Source organism: Sciurus vulgaris (assembly GCF_902686455.1).
Source record: "Sciurus vulgaris genome assembly, chromosome: 4".
NCBI classification, from domain to species: Eukaryota; Metazoa; Chordata; class Mammalia; order Rodentia; family Sciuridae; genus Sciurus; species Sciurus vulgaris.
In genome coordinates, this window is record NC_136464.1 from 33,143,139 (window position 1) to 33,166,002 (window position 22,864).

At 42.3% G+C, this 22,864-nt stretch overlaps 1 protein-coding gene across 2 annotated transcripts in view; it reads left to right on the forward strand.

The window, feature by feature from the left end:
- Nucleotides 1-22,864, forward strand: part of ALDH18A1 (aldehyde dehydrogenase 18 family member A1) — a 42,755-nt gene that overhangs the window by 12,120 nt on the left and 7,771 nt on the right. Inside the window, exons 3-13 of one of the 2 annotated variants that reach the window (XM_079135990.1) lie at nucleotides 199-413; nucleotides 4,001-4,150; nucleotides 4,241-4,345; nucleotides 8,435-8,587; nucleotides 9,020-9,110; nucleotides 11,836-11,960; nucleotides 12,905-13,049; nucleotides 13,725-13,798; nucleotides 15,137-15,230; nucleotides 18,094-18,314; nucleotides 20,280-20,417. In XM_079135990.1, coding sequence (XP_078992116.1) covers nucleotides 199-413; nucleotides 4,001-4,150; nucleotides 4,241-4,345; nucleotides 8,435-8,587; nucleotides 9,020-9,110; nucleotides 11,836-11,960; nucleotides 12,905-13,049; nucleotides 13,725-13,798; nucleotides 15,137-15,230; nucleotides 18,094-18,314; nucleotides 20,280-20,417 — 1,511 coding nt within the window. Of the gene's footprint in view, nucleotides 1-198; nucleotides 414-4,000; nucleotides 4,151-4,240; nucleotides 4,346-8,434; nucleotides 8,594-9,019; nucleotides 9,111-11,835; nucleotides 11,961-12,904; nucleotides 13,050-13,724; nucleotides 13,799-15,136; nucleotides 15,231-18,093; nucleotides 18,315-20,279; nucleotides 20,418-22,864 lie in introns of both variants that reach the window. The other variant, XM_079135989.1, reaches the window with a different exon arrangement.

A 22,864-nucleotide genomic window follows, 5' to 3' on the forward strand; every position in this document is an offset into this window, starting at 1 on the left:
CCGTGTTTGCCTGTGACCTCCATACAGCACTACACTAAGAACATGCTAGGTATATTTTTGGCATACTGGTTTCACTCAATAATGATAAAGCTATTTTTTTATTGGCTCAGCTGGTTAACACTGCATACATCTTTTTCTTGAGAAATTATATTGTGTCTTTTTTTCTGTCTTGCATTTGACTTTGTTTGGCGACCGCAGATCGTGTCCAGCCTCCAGCCATCAGACATGTTCGTTCTTGGAGCAACATCCCCTTTATCACTGTACCCCTCAGTCGTACCCATGGCAAGTCCTTTGCCCACCGCAGTGAGCTGAAGCATGCCAAGAGAATCGTGGTGAAACTCGGCAGTGCTGTGGTGACCCGAGGGGATGAGTGTGGCCTGGCACTGGGGCGCCTGGCGTCCATTGTTGAGCAGGTAATGGCCAAGATGGAAAATTCCACTGAACCAAAATAGGGTCTTTAAGTTGTTGGTTTCACTATAACTGCTTATAAAAATAATCTTGATTCAAGTGCACTGGATTTAACCCAGTCTCAAAACTCTCTTTCCCAGTATATATGCCAGCACGAGAGAGCATCCTGGGGCAAGAAAAGATGTCAGTGATAGAGTTGATGCCATGCATTTCATCCTTCAGGCTTCTTAGTGATAAGGAGCTCTGTGTGAGTGATTCTTAATCCAGCTATGTGTTAGAATCATCTGATGATCCTGGGGATGCCTGAGCTTCACTCCTAATCATTTGATAAGTATCTCAGGGGTGGGGCCCATGCACCTGTTTTTAAAGTTTCCCAGGTGAATCTGAATTGTGTTCCAAATTGAGAACCCAGGTGGACATGTATAAATAAATGCAGAACTTCCTTTTTTTGTTTGTTTCTGTTTTGCTGGTTTGAGTTAAAAAACAGTCATCCCAGACATCCCAGAGATAAGTCAGAGCTCTTCTGTAGCTGCAACGCACCTCTGTCCTCCAAAATCATATTTTCACTTTTTCAAAAACTTCTTTCTTGAGAAATTGGTATTAGGAAACTGCTAACCTGAAACTTGATGGAATTTTCTTGTATTTACTGTAACAGGAAGTTACCAAAAGTGCCACCTGGATTGAGTCCATCAGATCAGTTCATTTCCATAAATATTTATCAACAAGTATCTTAGTTCATTTTATGCTAACATAGCAGAATACCACAGACAAGATCATTTGTAATACTCACATTTATTTGACCAGTGGTTCTGGAGGCTGGGAAGTCTAAGGTCAAGGGACTACACCTGGTGAGGGCTTCTTGCTGTACCATTCCATAGTGGAAGGGCAGAGAGCTAGAAATTGAGCATGAAGCCGCGAACCCTTTGATAATTGCATTAATCCATTCATGGTAATGGAACTTTCATGACCTTCATGAGCTTTGCATTGGGCCCACCTCCCAACACTGTTGCATTGAGTTTCCACAACATATGCTTTTGGGGGGACGCATTCAAGTCATAGCAAGGAACTACATTGAGAGGAGCATAATAGCTCTTTTATACCTCTGCCCAGGGGATCCAGAACTGGGACTCCACAATTAGGTAGTAGTTCAAGGCAGTAAATACCCTAATGAGTGAACCTGAATGACAGTAAGTGGGAAAGTCAGATGAGAGTGTGGTTATTATTGGGGCTTCTTCTAAGGCACTCAGCATGAGCCTTGATGTCTGGTAGAGTTTGCGCCAATGAAGGGGAAAAGTTTCACACTGCTGTATGCACAGTGTAACTGGTTCCCCTGGGGTTGCACTGCCTCTTGGTTCTGGGGAAGAGAAAGACTGTAAAAGTGGATTCCAGGTAGAAGACAGACAGAGACCAGGGAAAAGGTGAGCTTAAAAGTAGGGATGATGGATGCATGAGGGGGAATGGAAAATACAGATCAGCCATTCCAGTAGGCAGGGGCTCTGGAGTAAATAGGGGAGTTTGGGTTCAGTTTCAAAAGCAGATTGGAGATTTTGAGCAGAGGAGAAACTTGATGAAAATGATAAAGGTTTGCTTAGGCCATCAGCTCCCCTTTAGGGTTACTATGGACCCATGGAAGAACTCTAGCAATCAGGGCAGTGCCTGGTATGGAGAGTCAATTCTTTTGTCCAAGACATCTGATCATGTTACTTGAACCCAGGTGCCAACCTAAGGTGGCTTCCACTGGCTAAAGATGGGACAGTTTGAACTTCAGAAATGGTAATTTCTACAGTACAGTGAAATGTGTTTTAAAAGTTTATACTTTAAAAAATTCATTGCTATCTTTAGAGGGTGCTGGAGAACCCACTGAATATTTTGAAAATAGGTATGTACAAGGAAAGTCACACATTTGCCCTGCTTTTCATCAACAAACTAACTCAAGGTAACCAAATAACTGATGAAAAGAATTTCCTTTTATGAAACTATTCCAGCCCATGAATGAAGAAGAAATGGTTGGATTATATTATCAGCATTTTTACAAACCCTAATGAAATAAAGGATCTTGGCAGTGATCAGCAACAGCTGCTAAAAAGAGAGACAACCAGACATCCTGTATATCCCCTTGATGTACATGTACACCCCAACCTAAAGAGAATTAATCGGAAGAGGAGGGTAGGGTCCAGCAGTTTACAAGAACTACAGCTCAGTTTTTTTGGTGTGGTTTTTTTGTTTCTTTGTTTTTGTTTTTGTTTTTGTTTTTGTTTTTGTTTTTGCTTTTGGTACTGGGAATTGAACCTAGGGACATTTTACACTGGGTCACGACCCCAGTCCTTTTAATTTTTATTTTGAGACAGGGTCTAAGTTGTTGAGGCTGTCCTTAACTTGGGATTCTCCCGTCTCAGCCTTCCAAAGCATTGGAATTACAGGCCAGCTCAGAGCTCAGTGTTAAACAATATCATATGGACACAACTTGGAAAATGTAGGCTAGGATGTCCTAAAGCAGGAACAACTCAGTTTAATAAAAAGTTGTGAAAGGGAGAAAATGACAGAGGGGAACCTCTGAATTGAGTGAGTTAAGAAACAGTTCAGTTTTCTGCAGTGTATGGGCTTAATTTGCATTTCAATTTGAGCAAGCTAAAAAAATAGTTGGGGAAATGTGAATGCTTGCTGTTTGATATGAAGGAATTCATTAAAATGTTTTGGATGGTAATAATGGTTTAGTATACATTCCCTGTCTGTTGACTCTTACTACTCAGACATTTACAGAAATACTATGTATAGGGCCTGGGATTTTTATTAGTAGAGTGGTGGGAGTATAGAGACATTATTGGAGAGTAGGAAATTGGTCATGGGAGACAGTTGTTAAAGCTGAGTGGTTGGAACATGAAGGGGGATAATACCATCATTACCACTTAGATTAAATATGAAATTTTCTAAGATAAAAACTTAATGTTTCAAATCATGATTTGTCTCAGCTCTTAGTGACTTCCTGAAACAGGTAAGAGGGCTGGAGCATTAGGAGTAATGGACAAGTTAGAAGTATTGATTCTGTTGCATCTTGAGTCTTTGCATTTTTCTTGTGGTTCTATCCAAGGTAGGACACAAAGTGGCCACAACTAGTTGTAGGTCGACTGCAGAACAAGGTCAGCATCTGCCCTTGGCCTATGCAGGGGTGACTCACAGAGATCAGACATGCCCCAAATGTAGCCTCATCTCTCAATCTAGCCCTAGAATCTGGGAAGGCCTACATTGCAGTCACTCTCCAGACTTGTGTTCTGGGCTTTATCTCCTGTTAAGTAGGCCTTCTGCATTACAGACTCCCTGCAGACATCATCAAGTCCTGTAGAAGCCAAACCTGGATACACACCAGAATCCCCTTATAATGAATGTATCATTTCTGTCTGTCATCTACTAACCAGAAATTCAAAGCAATATGTAGGAATCTGATTTTAGCAAGCAACCTGCATGGTTTTTCCAGAGCCAGGCCAGTGCATTGGGATCCACTCTCATCTACCCTACCTAGGTGTCTCATGAAGAGAGGAGAAAGTACAGTGACTTGCGGTGTTTTTTTTTTTTTTTTTCCCTTCCTCAATGCCAGGTATCAGTGCTGCAGAATCAGGGGCGAGAGATGATACTGGTAACCAGTGGAGCTGTAGCCTTTGGTAAGCAGCGCTTGCGCCATGAGATCCTTCTGTCTCAGAGTGTACGGCAGGCCCTCCACTCAGGGCAGAACCAACTGAAAGAGATGGTGAGTGCTGGTTGTCCAGTCCCATAACCAGAGTCCTCAGGTCTTCTTCTCTCATTCCCAGTCACACTTTGTCTAATTGGTATATTACAGGCAATTCCAGTTTTGGAGGCACGAGCCTGTGCAGCTGCTGGACAGAGTGGGCTAATGGCCTTGTATGAGGCCATGTTTACCCAGTACAGCATCTGCGCTGCCCAGGTAAGAGGCCGGGCTTCCCTGGGGGTGTGGGACCTGTGAAGGTAGTTCTTATAAAGCAAGGGGCTTAAGAGCAGGGCCCTGGAGCCAGGTATCAGGGTAGTGTCAGATTCACCTGCTCCCACCTGCTGCTTGGGATATCTTGAGAAAGTCTTTATGTCTGTGCTTTAATTTCCTTATCTGAAAAATGAGAGTAATATCAGTATATACTTCAGAGGGTTTTTGGAAGGGGTCATTGAGAAAATTTATAAAAGTATTATTTAGTGTCTGGTCTACTACAAATGCAAATACCTCTGAACACGGGAACGTTGGGTACCTATTTCACTGGCCTCTTTGACTTTAGGTGGCTTCTCTTTGTGACTAGTTGCCATTTTTCTTTATTGGTGCATAGTGATTATACATAAGAGTGGGATTCATTGTGACATATTTGTGCTGGCACATAATGTAATTGGATCAGTTTCATTTCTCCCCTCCTCCCTCCTCCTGGCTGTCCTTTTCCCACCTGACCTCCCTTTTCTTTTCATAAGGTCCCCTTTTTACATTTTTCTCACTAGCTTCCATATATGAGAGAAAACAAGGCTGGTTGCCTCTTATAATAGATACCTATTAAGCTTTGAAGGGGAAGAAATGCTGATCATTGGTTTGTCATTTGTTCATCAAATATTTATTGAGCTTCTGTGGTATACCAAGCACTCTGCTGGGCATTGGGGATTCTGTGATGAACAAATCAGACATGGTTCTGGTCCTTGTGGGATTTACAGTTATTTAATAGTAATATTTACTAGTTATTTTATAGTACTACTTAAATAGTATGGCTAATATTACTTTATTATATCATACATATATATTATATTATTTTATATATATTACTTTATTATATTATACATATATAATAATGTATACTTATACATTATTTCAGAAAATTTTACCTAAATTTCCTAATTGTTTTCAGTTTTACCTTTAATCAATTTTACACACTAAATCGAAACATTTAAATAATTCAATGGGGAAAAAAATCTTAACTCCCTAAATTATTTTCAAACTTCTATGCTGCCTCTGATCCTTCCATTTATAGGAATTTTATTTTACACGGTTGATATTATTATATATGCATTGTTTTTAAGTTTTGCTTCTTTATTTCCTTTTGCTTTTTCTGATTCTCCATCACTCTCATAGTTGTCATCCATGTTCTGATGTTATCCCAGAGTGTCCTTGAGTAAGTGAAACAGAACAGTTTCAAGTGAAACAGAAAGGTGTGGACATATTCCTGTGTTGCCTTTGGCTTTATAATCTTAGATTTATTTTCTGTTACTGTTAACACAATAGAAGTCTCAATCTCTATCACCCTTCTTTACTATCAACTCTCTCTTCTTCCCAATCTAATGACTGTTTCAGTTTTCTGGTTTTTGTTTCTTTGGAAAAGGGTCTTGCTATTTTGTCAGACTGGTCTCAAATTCATGAGCCCACGTGGTCCTCCAAGCACAGGCCCCCAAGTAGGTGAGGAAATATCTCCAGGAGCTATACTTTCATCTGTTTTATTTTTCTCCCAAAATTGATGCAAAAATTTGGTTTTGTTCTGCTTTATTTAAAATGACAGTCTTAAATGGCTCTGCATGTCACTCATTGCACTAATATTGAGGTGAAAGAACTCTGCTCCCTCCAGCTTCTAAGCACTAATTCCTAGGCCTCCTTGCTCACACTTTTGCCCACCCCCCACCACAGTCTTATCAATTTTTGCCCTTTGCACCTTATCCTGTAGTTTCTTATTTTCTTTATTAATCCTGTATCAAAGACCATTATTAGTGCCTTCTGAAAATATACAAGTTATTTCCCAGGTTGAAGACTTAACAAGTACAGCGACTTATTTTTTCTTTGTAGAAATGAAACCAGTTTACACCTCAATGATTGCCCTTGTGGAAAAGCACAGATTGTTCCTCCTGGGGCCCTCTTCTACCTTTCCAGTCAGATCCCTGGCCCCTAAGGGGCCCTTTCTCCTCACTTCTCACACTTGTTTATTTTCATTGTTGGATTTTTCACCAACATGTCTAGAATATGTATGTATGTTCAGCTTTGACCCAGTCCTGTTTCCTATAAAACTAAACTTCCCTGGAAAGGAATTCATGATCTTTCCTTATAAAAATTTGCTGCATTCCACCTTCCCCCAAGCCATCAACACACATGCACACCCTGCCTCCAGTGGTGAGAGGACTAGAATCCAGGGCCTCTCACACACTAGGAAATTGCTGCATCACTAAGCTGCATTCCTAGCCTTTTTAAATTTCTCACTAACTTGTTGAGGCTGGCCTCAGAATTGAAATCCTCCTGAGTTGCTGGGGTACAGACGTGTGCCACTGCAGCCGGCTGCATCAGCTAGTGCCGGGCCTGGCATTTCAGAGGTGCTCAGCACATTTTTTGTCAAGTTGTCGCTGGCTCTTTGCGGTTCCAAAATCCGTGGATATTTGTCACCGCCTGCAGCAACAACTTGCACGGGTCTTATGGGTGGTGGAGTGGAAACTGAGGCACTTTTATCTTTCTCTTTAGTGCACTGCTTTCTTGCTTGTTCATAGAGGATAGAGGAGAGAGAGACAGACTTTGTTTCTTGCTTGTTCATTTATAGAGGATAGAGTAAGTGAGGTTTACTTGCTTTGAGAGGAGAGAGAGAGAGACCCCACTTATCAGAGAGAAAGAAACTTTGCTTAAGAGAGAAACTTTGAAAGAAAGACAGGCTTTTCTCCCTTCCGCGATCTGCCTTCCGCCGCTGCCCCTACTCGCTGCTGTGTTCTTTCTTCTCCTGCTTTTCTGCTAATGGCTGCTGTGGCGTGTCTTCTCTGGCTACTGCTTTTCTGGTAATGGCTGCTGTAGCGTGTCTTTCCCTCTGGCTGCTTCTGATGGCTGCTATCCATGTCTTCTTCTCTGGCTACGCTTATATCACCTCCAAGACGCGGAGAGCAGGGCCACGCCTCTTACGCGAAGATTAGGCGAGACACTGGAGCAGGCAATTAGTGCTCGAGAACACATGCGCATACATTGTGTGCATGGATGAGAAAATCACCTGAGTGTGCTTATGTCAATTAACCTCCTCGCTGCTGATGTGATCAGGCGCCATCCCGGCGCCGCCAACATGGCACAGCCCCCAACACAAGTGAATGAGCAAATGATTTCCCTTAGTCATGTACCACTCTGTCTTCATCGCCTACACATCCTGTGTGTCATTGAGCTGCCACTTTGTTGAGTTCTTCTCAGTTATCATGCCAGACCCTGGTGCACTCTGACCATTTCTATACCCTCCTTGCTGTCTGCCTCCAACCTTTTCTCCTTCTCGTGCCCCTACTTAGCAAGGGCCCTCTCCCTTAAATATCGGAGTGATTATATTAAAACATTTATTCTTGAGTCCCCGGATTTGCTACTATTTTGATTCTTGCTATCATCTTCATTCACCTTTCTCTCCTGCTAAACATTCCCTGAGACCCTTTATTCCCAGCTTTCCACTCTGCCTGTGAGCACCTTATGCTGACCCTGTCCCCTGCACTGTATTATGTCTTGCTCTTTTGTCATCTTGTAACAAAAGACTCATCTCCATAAACCTCTCAGACTAATCCCACATACTCAAACACAGTCTTTCTTAACTCCCATGATGTTCTGACTTAGAGCTACATAGTCCTGTTCCATTGGTCTAATACATTTTTCAGAGTTGGGTAAACCATTCATTTACTCATTCACCAAATATGTAAATGATGCTGTAGCCAGGCCCTGAATAAGATGCCAGGATACAGAGATATCTTAGAATTTAATGGACAATCATTACCCACCCCATATCCCCGTAGATTCAGAAATGGTCTTAATTTTGTAAATGGATAAACTTTGGTAGCATCCTTAAATCTTCTAGGTGACTGTAACTTCTTTTGCTGTCTAAAATCTTGACTGAGCACCCTGAGGTGTGTTTTATTCTAATCTGTATGGAGTCCCAAAAACCTAATGTTCACCTTCTCTGCTCTTAGTGTCTTTTTATGCCATTCCTAGGAAGTTCATCATGTTCTTCCCTGCTGCAGTTTTTTAAATCTACTTAATCCTTTTAATCTATTTAATCCTTAGATTTTGGTGACCAACTTGGATTTCCACGATGAGCAGAAGCGCCGGAACCTCAATGGGACCCTTCACGAGCTCCTCCGGATGAACATTGTCCCCATTGTCAACACAAATGATGCTGTTGTCCCCCCAGCTGAGCCCAATAGTGATCTCCAGGGGGTAAATGTGGGTAAAGTATTCCTAAGGGTTGAGCATGCTGAAGACACTAATGCATGCTGTGCTGCATGGACTAACACTACCAGTTTGGCTTGAGGAAGATGGCAGAAGTGGGAGAGAAGCTGGCATAGCAGAGCAATAGCTGCAAAAGCTCTTCTAAAGTTGGGGAGTTTGATTCAACAGGGGTGAGGTGCTGTAGAGACTTAGATGCTACTGTGAGCATGGCTTCTATATTTCCGAGGCTAGAAGGCTGCATGTTTGGAAAAGGGGTTGCCAGTAGATGCTGTGTTTTGCTGACAAAGGGGCCTGCAAGAGCTGTCATCTACATGTTTGGGGTCATTGGTTTTGCCTGCCAGGGCCTTGCTGGATGCTTTTGTGAATTTCTTTTTGGACAGCATCGCTTACTCACTCATGACTTTTCTCTCTGCATTCTAGGTTATTAGTGTTAAAGATAATGATAGCCTGGCTGCCCGCCTGGCCGTGGAAATGAAAACTGACCTCTTGATTGTTCTTTCAGATGTAGAAGGTACAAAGCGATGCTTTTTTCTTTTATCTGCATGTGGGAGCACACAAGTTTCCCTCCTTGTCTGAGTCCTTTTTATTTTTACTGTGGACCATTATTTTCTGAGTCATATGGTCTAACAAAGGGTTTTTAATGACTCAAAAGAAGATGGGCAAGTTTGGGAGATAGTTTGAGTGCTGAAATACTATTTCCAGGTGCTTTCAATTTCACTTTTTTATAACAGCTCTATAGAAATGTAATTTACATACCAGACATTTCACCTGTTTAAATTTTGCAGTTCAATACCTTTATTATATTCACACAGTTGTGCACCATCACCACAATCAATTGTAGAATATATTCACCACCCCGACAAGAAGCCTCACACCCATCTACATCACCCTCCTCTTCCCAGCACTTATTTCCATACTCCCAAGCCCTAGACAAACTCCAGTCTACTTTCTGTCTCTGAATTTATCTGTTATTAACACTTTGTTTAAATGGTATCATACACTGTGTGGTCCTTTGTGACTGGCTTCTTTTACTTAGCATGATGTTTTCAAGGTTCATCCATGTTATAGTATCATGTTAATCTGCTTTCCATCACTGTGACAAAATACCTGAGAAAATCAACCTAAAGAGGAAAAGATTTATTTTGACTCATAGTCTCAGAGAATTCAGTCCATGCTTGAGTACCTCTGTTGCTTTCATGCCTGCGGCAAGGCAGAACAACATGGTGGGAAACATGTGGTGGAACAAAGTTACTCACCTCATAGTGACCAGGAACCAGAGTGAGGAAGGTAGGGGCCAGAGACAAAATATACCCTTCAAGGGTATGCGTCCAATGACCTACTTTCTATAACTAGGCCCCACCTCCTAAAGTTTCTGCTACCTTCCAATAGCCTGTTAACAGTTCACAAATGGACTAATCCATTCGTGAGGTCAGAATCCTCATGAGCCAGTCACGTTCCAGCGGCCCCACCCTACCTGTTCACAATGCTGCATTAGGGTTCAGGCCTTTAACACATGAGCTTCTGAGGAACATTTAAGATCCAAGCCATAACGAGTATGAATTAATCAGACATAACTTTCCTAGCCTTGTGCTTGACTATACAACCAGGGTAACTTTGCATGATGTACAACCACAAGAATAGGATCCTAATTAGAATAAGTCATACTCCATGTATTTATAATATGCAAAAATGCATTCTACTGTCATGTAAAACCAGAAAGAACAAATAAAAAATTAAGTTCAGATCAGTTAAATAGTCTATCCAAGTCATGCAGCAAGTGTTTGGCTAAGGCCAGTTTCCAATCTAAGTCAATACAGTTGTAAAATCATTCATCCTTCTCTCCTTTACTACCTGGAAAGATAAAGGCTGAGAGTCTGTGAGATCAATGTGAACCAGTGTGAACACGTCTCCAGTAAACTGTTTTGATGCAGCTTCAAACATCTCCAGACTTACTGTTGATGAATCTAATTGGTTGTCCATCAAATGTTGATTCTTAAAATAATATCAGAATTTTAAATATGCTGTTGGTGAAGTCAAGAGGCTGCTGCAAGGGAGAAAAGGAGCAGGCACAATTCCAGAACAGTAGGAGCCCCTCTGTGCCTGGTTTGTTTGGCTTAGAATTGCCCAGTCTGTCCCATAATGTTACTTGAAACCAAACAGCCAGCCTCTCAATCCTAGCACTGTATTTTTTGGAAGAAGCCAGCCCCGCATCCTGAAGAGCTGTGGAGTACTAACTGAGCTAAACAGGCTGGGCAAACTTACTCTTCCTTTTTTTCTACTTGCTGTTCTTGCTTTACGTTGTCTCTGCAGGACACTGATTTCCTCATTCCCCAAGAAAGGTGGTATATACAACAGGGTTGTATTAAAGATCTGGAGTACATGAGGGGAGAGGTGTACCATAACACATTAAAAGCAGTGATTCAGAACCCAGAACATCACCACCTAATGTCTCCTTTTGCCCCCAGCCATGGGCACTGCCTTCCTGCCCATGTCCCCCTAGGTCCTAATTTGACTTCTTTTTATCCCCTTTTTCTACTGTTTTTCAGATTATGGGCGTTTTTAACTTTGCATTGTATGTGTATAATCTTTCACATACCTATTTTATGTCACCTTACTCAATTACATAAGGGATATATGTTTTATGGTGATAAATCCAGACCGAATGCTGACAGTTGTGAGCTCTCCTGCTGACTCAGTCCAGCCTCAAAAACCACTCACTCATAAAATGGGGAGGATAAATTAGTGCCTGTTTCAAAGTGTACAATGAGAGTCAATGAGTTCCTGTTTCATATTTCTTCCTGCTTGAAAACAGTCACATTAAATGGTATACAGCTGCCACAGTTTCTGAAGTAGCCCCTCTTCTTTTTCAGTTATGTCCTTGAAGTGCTGTGTAATAAGTAGCAATGGCAGAAGTGAGAACACTTGCTAGTGGACTCTGAGCAGGGCCAGTAAATTTTGTGCCAAGGATACAACCATGCTCTGAGGCTGAGAAATATTCATGTGTTAGACCAGGTTATAAAAGTGCATAAGATGAGCCCTCCTGAAACTGTTTTCATGTGGTTGGTTGCAGGGATCCCTGGTTCTCAAGTCTGGTGCGAGTAGGTTGTGGTCCAGGGGAAATCATCTGGTTGAGGAAAGCACAGTAGTTTTCTAGATGGTAGCCGGTGCTGGGGGGTCTGTCTGGAGGACACACACTTCCATCAGAGCAGTATTATTGACTCTTGTCCACTTTTTAGGCCTCTTTGACAGCCCTCCAGGGTCAGATGATGCAAAACTCATTGATATATTTTATCCTGGAGACCAGCAGTCTGTGACATTTGGAACCAAGTCTAGGGTGGGGATGGGCGGCATGGAAGCCAAGGTAAGAATCAGGGCCTTAACTGTCTACAGCAATTGTAAAACCAAAACAGTACTTTTTCTGTCATACTTTTAACATTATTTGAGGGCTAATGGTTCAGAGACCAGGCACATACACATAAATATGCACTTATTACTGAGAGCTGTGGCACATGCCTGTATCCCAGCAACTTAGGAAGCTGAGGCAGGAGCAGCACAAGTTTGAAGTCAGCACCAGCAGCTTAGCAAGACCCTGCCACAAAATTTTTAAAAAATTTAAAAACAGCTGAGGATGTGACTCAATGGTAGAGTGCCCTTGGGTTCATTACCTAGTACTACGAAAAATTATTTTCATTTATCTAAATATAGATAATATTATGTACCTATATTTAATCATGTCTGTATGTATCTTTTTTATTAAGATTATATAAACAGTGTGTTCATATTTTAAACTCCTTGAAGGCAGGGCCTATATAATTGTCACAATTCATAATCTTCTACTATCAAGTATTTTTTGATATATTTTAGGATTTTTTTTCCTCTCCCATTAATTGTTCTAAGTTATGCCATTAAGGCACAGCATCATATGTAGCAATGGCAGAGATAAAGACAAGAGCCCATTTGCAAAAGCTAATTCTGGTCAGACTGCTGGCTGTGCACTGAGCTGTTGCTAAGTTAAGGCATAACAAGTCAAAACACAGAAGTTACCAGACCACTACCAGAGAGTCTCAAAGAAAGAATGTGCTTAAAACAAAGGATGAGTTACTGCTTCTTCAGACAACTTGTGCCAGGGCTGGGCTGGGGAGAGAACTTGGGCTGTATGTGTTTCTAGAAGTTCTGAGCTGTTGAAAACATTCCTGCATATTTTTAACTTGCTCAATGTCAAATTGTGTTTGATATCTTTTTGTGAGGTTAAAATGCATGTGGCGAGGTCTGAATCTTGTCTTTGGATCAAACCTGTCCCATTAGGTGAAAGCAGCCCTCTGGGCTTTGCAAGGTGGTACTTCTGTTGTTATTGCCAATGGAACCCACCCAAAGGTGTCTGGTCATGTCATCACCGACATCGTGGAGGGAAAGAAAGTTGGCACCTTCTTTTCAGAAGTAAAGCCTGCAGGTGAGTAGTTCTTTATAAGGTCCCAAGGCTGGTGGATGGTAGCTAGTGACACCCCAACTGAGATGGGACTGAAGTCTAGGCTATCACTCTAGGAGTATAAATCACAAAATCAGTGTGCTAATGTTATGAAATCTGCTATTGTTTTAAACACTTTTTTGCCAAATTAGGTTTTGCTGTTTTTTTGTAAAATTCTATCTATCCTGCCTTGTTGGCCTGTTGTTCTTTCCAAAATCACTAGTTTAAAGAACATAAGCTCTCATTTTCTTCAGGAAACATGTGCTAGTCCTGCACTGGATGTCAGGTACTAATAAGCACTAGAGATGCAAAGATACGGCATGTACTCTCAAGTGTTCACGTTGGGTACAATTACCTTATAATTTGCACTGCACTCACAAATACAAACACATGACAAAATAAAAAGCCAAAATGGAATTGGAAGGAACTCTAGAAGACCTAAAGCATGTTATCTACCCCAGAAATATAGCAAGTTCCTGTGTCTATGCCGGAGTTACTCCGGCATACTCCTTTGCCCTTTTTTTGGTCACGGGGATCCCATATGTGAAGCAGGAACATCAGGACACCAGGCGCTCCTTCTGCATGTGATGAGCCTGTGCACATGCTAGGAAAGTGAGAACCAAGCTGACCATGAGCTGATGCTTGCACGTGTTCTTACAGGCCCGACCGTTGAGCAGCAGGGCGAAATGGCTCGATCTGGAGGAAGGACGTTGGCCACATTAGAACCTGAGCAGGTAGTAACCTCAGCTGATGTTTTGTTGGTTTCAGAGCGAGTCTTGCTATACTGTTTGCACAACAGTCAAGCCTGTTGACCCCATGTATTCCTAGTGTCCATGGAGTTTTCCAAATTACAAGTCTGATTCAGACCTGCTCTGCCTTTTTTCTTTTTTTAATTTTCCCTTTTGTCTTCTGTTGGCTGAGGCCTAAGGTAGCTTTACATCACTACGATGTTTCGATTGAAAGCATGAAAACGATGACACGGGGAAGGCTACCGAACCCTGCCACGTAACTGGCAGGGAAATGTAGGGAAGTTCTCCAAACTCATTCCTAATCACCAGCCCTACCTATGGAAGCTGGAGAGCCAGCTCTGTAGTTGGCGCCCTGCCCAGTCTACAGTGAGTCAGGCATGAACGAGTCTAAGTACACACACTCCGAGGCTGGCATGGCAAGGCTGTCGGGGCAAGCCCAGGGCCGCCTCCCTAGGACTGTATTGTTAAGGATGGACTTGAGAGTGATGTACGTACGTTTCTCCGGGGGAATGTGTTAACCTGAAAAAGAATTTAAAATAACTGCAAGTACGAAAAAGAAAGCAAAGGAGGAGCCTCGCTTGTCTCTCAAACCACTTCCCTCTCCTCTCAGTGATCACCACTTTTGCCACATACCCCAATCTGGGAGGCAAGGATTGGAGTCTCTTCAAGAACCTAGGACTGTATTCTTTTTTCCCCTTCAACTTAATACATCAGATAACTTGACAAAAAAGAAAGGGCAACCAGGCATGGTGGTGCACACCTATAATCCCGGTGGCTCAGGAGGCTGAGGCAGGAGAATCGCAAGTTCCAGACTGACCCCAGCAACTTAGCGAGGCCCTAAGCAACTTAGCGAGACCCTGTCTCAAAATAAAAAGGGCGAGGGCTCAGTGATTAAATGCCCCTGGGTTCAATCCCTAGTACCAAAAAAGAAAAGAAAAAGGCCACATAGGAAAACTTACCTGGGAAGTAAATTATCTAGTGAAATTAAATCTATAAAGATGTATCAACAGAGTTCCTGCCCCTTTCTGATGGAAAAATTGTAGAATTCATCCTGCTACCTCCCCCAACCCTGGGCCATGACTCACTAATTGCAGTGATCAGGAGTGGTAAAAGAAGGGGAAGTAAAGCAGAAGTGAGGGGAGGTTGGAGAACACGAGGGGAGCAGCGGTGAGAAATGAATGATGGGAAGGAGGATGTCAGCCAGTGCTGACCCTGGCTGCAGGGCAAGGCCAGACATTCCTAGAAGAGTAGGTGTAAGAACTGGCGTATGTTCTTCTTCGATTAGCATATCTATTGGGCTTCTTATGCTTGCCTTTCTTCTAGAGAGCAGAAATTATCCATCATCTGGCAGATCTTTTGACAGACCAGCGGGATGAGATCCTGTTAGCCAACAAAAAAGACCTGGAGGAGGCAGAGGGTAAGGAGTTGTGCATGGGAGTGGTACTCATTTTTTTTTTTTTTTTTGATTTTTTGAAAATTTTACAGACTATTTTGATTCATTGTACACAAATGGGGTACAATATTTTCATTTCTATGGTTGTACACAATGTAGATTCACACCATTCGTGTACTCATACATTGGTACTCATTCATGTTATTGCTATTCTTTGTTTCATCAGTAATTCTTAGGTCTGCCTAAAAGCAAGATTGTTATAGAACTAATTACATATTATGCATCATTTTTATGGAGGTTGTATGGCTAGTACTGGTTAGGTTTTTTCCAAACAACTCTTAGTACTTCTACCCCTTCCCTATATTTTCAGTAAAACCCCCAAAAGGGCTTTTTCTGTTCTCCACAGATCACCTGAGCTGTGACTGCTATGGCTATTTCAGGACCAGATAAGGAGAATGAGAAACCCCTGTGCTTTAGACATTGAGCTAATAGCTATCAACAGTTATTAAGGCCTTTCTATATTAGTAGGTTCTGTGCTAAGGGCTTGACCAACAGAATTGCCTTTATTCTTCACAACATAGTATGTCTGAAGGAGCTGCTCTTTGTTACCTTTATATCTTTTATAGAGGAGGAACCAAACCTCAGAGAAGCTGTCACTTTCCCAAAGCCATATGGCCACTGACAGACCTGGGATTCCAACACAGATGGACTGTACATATAAGGGAGTTATAGAAATAGTTGGTGCAGACTGACGAGAGATGGGTTGTCTGTTAGTTCACTAACCAGTGTGAAGTTCTGAGTTGGCACCAGGTGCCATCCAGAAATGGCCTTGAGCAAGCAAGATGATTGTGCTCATGTCACAGATGGCTAAATCTATGGAGCCTGGGAGGCCCTTATTCTTCCTGTCCTTTTTCTTCATTCTTTGTCTTTCCTGCCTTAAAATATGGGAGTTGACTTTATGGGGTTTTGAATTTCCTTTTCTCTTGAATAAGCGAGCCTTCACTTGAACATCCAGGTGAATGGTATTTCCATCAGAGACTGTGCAGGGCTTCCTTCCATTCCTTTACAACACTTCTGGAGCATTGTTTCAGAACTTACTCTAGAGGTTACATCTAGTTTTTCAAATTTTCATAGTACTGGAAAGTCACAGAACGGATTTTAAGAAATGGAAGAAATCTTAATTATTTTGTACTAGTAAAATAATTAAGGTTAAAGCTGCTGCTCAGGATCACATAGCTTGGTGGTGGTCTCAGGCTTCTGACCCCAACCATATCCCTGGAAACACACTGACTGGTGCAGTGTTGCACACCTGCAATCCCAGCAACGAGGGAGGCTGAGAAACAAGGATCAAGTTCAGCCTGGGCAATGTAGTGAGACCCTGTCTCAAAATAAAAATAAAAAGGACTGGGGAAGTAGCAAGAGAGTAGCTCGGTGGTAGAGCACCCCTGGTTCAATCCCCAGTATCTCTAAAAATAAAAATGAAAAAGAAAGAAAGAAAAAGAACAAAGTCCAAGGTATAAATGAGCATGGTAATCCCCTTTGACTCTGTAATCCTGATTCATGGAATTGATCCCAAGAAAGCAATTTTAAGAGGAGAGAACAGCTCTGTATGTAAAGATTCTTAGAGAAGGATTATTCATCATACTGAAAAACTGGAAACAACCCAAGTGTCTAATTCCATAGGCTTTGTTCAGTGCATTAAGCTGTATCAGCTCAGTGGAATATTTAGTAGTGACTAAAACGATTATTTTTACAACATGAAAAACATACTAGCATTGTGAAGCAAAAAACCTAGAATGCAAAATATAACATGCACTGTGATTAAAACTTGTTTTTAGTACATGAGGAAAAGTAAATAAAATTGATTGATTGACGTTCACATTATAATTGATTGGTAGAATGATGGTTTGATTTTCTTCTTAAAATAAGGTTGGCTCCTCTCCCCCAAAGTAGAAATCTTTTTATTGTTTTCATCTTGGTGTGTGTGGCTATTAAAAATAAAGAGAACTTTTTCATAATCTCACCTGAACATTAATTGCAGTAATTAATTTGTGATGTGTGATTCCAAGTGATTTTCCCAAGTATATGAACATATTTATATGTGTGAGTTTGTATGTGTGGAGAGAGAGAGAGAGATGGGTGGGGGGGAATGAATCACACTATACATACTATTGTATATAAAGAAAATTCTGTATATGAACTTACCATAGTTTCAACTTTATTTTGGAAGAAAATATCTTCATTGTTTCTGGTTATAAAAATAATTCATTCATTATAGAAAACTAAAATATAGAAAGATAAAGTAGACAGCGATCATCTCCCTGTGCACAGGTACACATACACTGTTTGATAAATAGAACTGTTTCAGGCTGGGGATGCACTTGTCTGGCATGTGTGAGCCCCTGGGTTCCATCCTGATTACCACCAGAAAAAAAAGGAGTGCATCATACATGCTGTTACAGTTTGCCTTTTTCTCGAACTGTACCCTCTGGATAACTTCCCATATCAACCCGCACGTTTATTATTTATAATAACTACATTATAGCCTGTTTGAATTTTTAGGTAGAAAGCACTTTCTCACTATTATAAAAGGCTGCTGTACATATCCTTATCACATGTAGGCTTCTTCACGCAAATGATAAATTTCTGGAACTAGGATTTCTGGCGCAAAGAGTGTGGATGTATGTGCCTTTATATGATGATATGTACTGTCAAATCGCCCCCTGTAAAAGCCATGTAAACAGCATGCCCTTGTCTTACCGAGAGCCCTAAGTTCCATGTCTGTTCCTAATGCAAAGTCACATGTTTGGTAAAACGCAAGAAATGTCAGTGGGTGGTTGCAATCTGCAGATCTGCTACTTTATCACATATTCTTGACACCTTTCAGGGAGACTTGCAGCCCCTCTGCTAAAGCGTTTAAGCCTTTCCACTTCTAAACTGAATAGCCTGGCCATCGGGCTGCGGCAGATCGCTGCCTCCTCGCAGGACAGTGTGGGACGTGTTTTGCGCAGGACCCGAATTGCCAAAAACCTGGAACTAGAGCAAGTGACAGTCCCAATTGGCGTTCTGCTGGTGATCTTTGAATCTCGCCCTGACTGTCTACCCCAGGTGTGTGACCAAGGCCTTGCCAGTGGGGCGGGGGGTTGGAGGAAGTACCTGTTTCTAGGACTGGAGACAAGTCTCCCAAAGATAACTTGTATGCATGAGTATGAGAGAGAGAGACAGACAGAGATAGAGGAAAGAACTTGTTTTTGTGGCTTTTTTCCCCCACTGAAAAAGATAATTTTTGAGATGTAATTATCAGGTTATTCTTAATTTATGTCCTTGATTCTTCTGGTAATCCCAAAGTAGGTATTCATGTGTCCCTTTTACAGTTGAGGAAACTGAACCTTACAAAAGGTAATGTACCTGTCACACTTGTAATAGTGGAACTATTCCTGGAGCCCAGAGCAACCCATTGTGTAACAGTGGGAGAGAAATTTTCAAAGATGTTAGTTCATGGGGCACTTTGTTCTCTGACCAGAGGTTCCGGCTAGCCTGTTGCAGTCGTTCATCTAATAACTGGCCTTGCCCGTGTGAAGGCCCCCCTTATCGGTGACACACGTCTTCCTGTGGATACGAACTTCTAGTCGTTATGGAAACTGGAATATAACTCTTTAAGGAAAGTTCAGAAAGCAGCCATGCTGGGAGACACATGGTGACATTAGAGAGCAGCCTCACTTGATTCCCCTAAACTCTTCCAGAAATCTGAGACTGTTTCCCCCACTGGATGATCGGTACCAGCTCTGTTTTTTTGCCCTAACCCCAAAGTCTCAAAGGGAAGTTCTAATTTAAGACAAAAAAAACAAAAACAAAAAAAAAAAAAACTAGTACCTCTGTGTATATGGCATTAGGGACCGTGGAGTCCAGATGATCTGGGGGAGTATTCCCTGGCATCACCTCAAACTGGCTTGCTCACTAGAGGACACCCAAATCACAAGGGGATACCATCCCTTTGTCTACATGGCCATCCTGCCAAAATTAGCCTAGTGGCGACCATAGAACTCAACCTGTGCTAGTAGAAATGGATCCCAAGACTCTGTAAACTGTGTCCACAAAGTGTCTCTGCCTCTTCTCTTCTAAACAGCTGGTACCTCATAAGAAGTAAGCTTTCCTGTCAGCTGAGGCTCCTCACCTGGGATCTTAACCTGAATGGCAACACAGAATCAGTGAATCCTAAAAATCATATGTAGAATGCAGCAGTCAGTGCATTTATCTGGAGAAAGTTTATATAACTTTATTAAGGACCCATAAGCAACACAAGCAAATAAAAATGGCTTAAGAGCCCCTAATGTGAAAATTAACATGGTCAGGCAAGGTTTTGAAGTACAGTGTCTTCCTGCTTTCCCTAACAGGAAGGTTTTCAGTCATTCCATGAGAATCCAGAATATTAAGCTTCAGGCTTAGGAAGATCAGGTCAGGGTCATTAGTCCTGGTTTTACGGAGAAGCTACCCTCCTCCTGGATGACCTACCTTCCTACCCAACCCCCAAACAGCATGTGCTCAGCAGTCTCTGCTGTTGCTGTCCAAGGTTGGCAGGAGCTGTAGTCTTCTCTGAGGTCCTTAGCTTCAGACATTTAGAGCCCTCAGAACAATCCAGAGCGGAGGAGCTGCCCAGCCTCAGCCTGAGTCAGTGGAACAAGCACTTCCCTGCAGAGTCAGCTGAGCACACTGTTCTTAAAAGTGGCCAGACTTGGGAGGCAGGCTAAGTAACCAGCCCCTAAACTCAGTCTGCATCGCTGTAGTGCTGCGGAAGCCTTATTATTTGGTTCCTCAGATCCAGGTGATTTGACTCTGAAGTCACACCACCTCAGGACAGTGCTCAGCCCTGCCTTTTATAAATTACATGATCATGGAGAGTCACCAGCCTCTCTGGGCTTAAGTATAAAGTGGCATAAAACAGGTATTTAATTCACTCAGATGTTGTGAAGATGAGAGCATAGCTCAGAAATGAATGCCCAAAGTATGTTCATGTTACTGTCACTCTTACTGGTTTTTTCCCTTTGATCCCCTGCTCTCCCCTTTGGTCTACAGGTGGCAGCCTTGGCTATTGCAAGTGGTAATGGCTTATTACTCAAAGGAGGGAAGGAGGCTGCACACAGCAACCGGATTCTCCATCTGCTGACCCAGGAGGCCCTCTCAATCCATGGAGTCAAAGAGGCTGTACAGCTGGTAGGTCCCTGGAAATGAGCCAGGTGGGGCCAGATCAGATCAGTGGAGTTCAAAGCAAAGCTCAGGCTCCATGGGGGCAAAACATTTCTAAGGAGGCTTGAATTGAGTGGCAGCAGGTCCTGTGAGCTTGTGGACATTTGGCCATTACAATGGTGGATGGAACAGATAGACTGCCAATGGCTTGGGAAGGCCAGATCCATCAGATGCGTCCTGGCACTGCTTGTTTCCAAGAATGTCAACTAGACCTTCTTTCTTTGGATCACAGAGGATCCCAGTCCTAGAGTGTGAGGCCCAGGTTCTGCTCATTGGTGTAGTGATTCAGGATGAGTCAGATGAGATATATATGTCATAAACTGTCAAGCAGTATGTAAGAATGAGATCATGCTATTATCACTATCATCATCATCATCATCATCATCATCGTCTTAACTAACCATTTTCTCCCTCTCTTCAGATATCAAATGAAGTTTGACAGTAATAGCTATAATTCATTGAGTACTTACTGTGTGTGAGGCACTTTACATCCATTATCTTTTTTAATCCTCACAACAACCCTGTAAGGAAATTACCACTAATTATTAGGCCCATTTTCTAAACTGGAAAAAAGCAGACTCAGAAATAAAGGAATTTACCCATAGCCAACCAGTCTATGGTAGAATTTAAATTTAGGGGCTGGATTGTGCCTCAGTGATAGAGCTCTTCCTAGCACATGTGAGGCACTGGGTTCAATCCTCAGCACCACATAAAAACAAATAAAATAAAGGTATTGTGTCCATCTACAACTAAAAAAAAAAATACATGAAAAAAAATTTGAACCAAGACCATCTCCAGATCCCTCCCTTTCTTCATCAAGATCCCCTTGCTCCAATATCCCTGGGTTCTGTTGGCCGCTGGGAGAACGTCTGCAGACCTGCTGCATCGCATGCTCAAGATTGAGAATCTGGCCAGGTGCGGTGGGGCATGCCTGTAATCTCAGTGGCTCAGGAAACTGAGGCAGGAGGATTTCAGGTTCAAAGCCAACCTCAGCAAAAAAGTGAGGTGATAAGCAACTCAGTGAGACCCTGTCCCTAAATAAAATGCAAAAATAGGGATGGGGATATGGCTCATGGGTCGAGTGCCCCGAGTTCAATCCTCAGTTTCCTGTCCCCCATCCCCAAAAAAAGAATGGAAATCTGGGTTTGTCTTATGGCAGCCTTGTAAGTGGAAAGAACACAGATTTTAGGGATTCAATTTCCAACTCTAGCACATCCTGGCTTAGATAGGTTCCCCCTCACCCTCCTTCCCTCTCTTTTCTCCTGTTGATGTGTAACATACATACAGTAATATTTAGAACCTGTATGAACAACTCTGTGACTTCATCCATACATGTACACTTATATGACCAGAAGGAGCACACTCCCAATGTCCCAGAAGGCTCCCCTCTCCCCTTCCCAACTTTTGTGCCTCACACACAGCACAAGGTAACCATGTTTTTTTTTTTTTTTAACTTCTGTCACATTTAATTACTTTTACCTATTCTTGAACTTCATAAAAATGGAGTCATCTAAGATGCTCTTTTATCTTCCTTGTCTTTTGTTCATGGTTATCTCCTTGACTTCCATCCACATCATTGCACTGAGCAGCAGTTTCCCCTCCTCAGTGCGTCCTTTCTTCTGTTGATGAATATTTGGGTGGTTTCCAGTTTGGGACTATACAGAGTAAAGTTGCTGTGAACCTTCTGGTGCATATACATTTATATTTTGGTCGTAACATGAACGGTTGGCTGAGGATTAAAAATCAAGAAGAGAAAGCAAAATATCCATAATCTCAGTGTCCTGACACAAGCACTTTATAGTGAGTCCAGGCAGCATGCCAGGAGAAAGGTTATCTGCAAAAGTCCTGGAGACCTACGTCTCCCTAGCAAGACCCAGCATTTCCTCAGATCGGCCATTTCCTTTAATGACTGTCCTAGCCTGGCACAGTTTGTACCACCTTGAACTTCCACAGATAGCATAGTACCTCCTCTGGCATCTAAAAATTTATCTGCCCTGCATTATGGCTTGTTGTGGCCCTAGTTCTGCTTTCCCTACGAGACTTGGTTCTGTGAAACAGGCACTGTGTTCCACATGCTTTCTAACTCAGAACGCAGCTCCAAATGTGTAGTGTTTCTGGACAGTATTTCAGTTCCCATGATCACTTCAGCTGCTTTTCAGAATAAGTTTTCCCAGCACCTGGTTTGGTTCTCAGGGTATGTGGACATTTATGTATAAAAAGGGAAGCTGCAAGTGAAATAAGCCAAACCCCAAAAACCAAAGGCCGAATGTTTTCCCTGATAAGTAGATGATGGATGATACATATTGGGGGTGGGGGGCTGGGAGGGTAAGAGAAGATTGGAGGAACTTCAGATTACATAGAGGGAAATGAGAGCGGGGAGGGGTGGGGTATGAAAGATGGTGGAATGAGGCAGA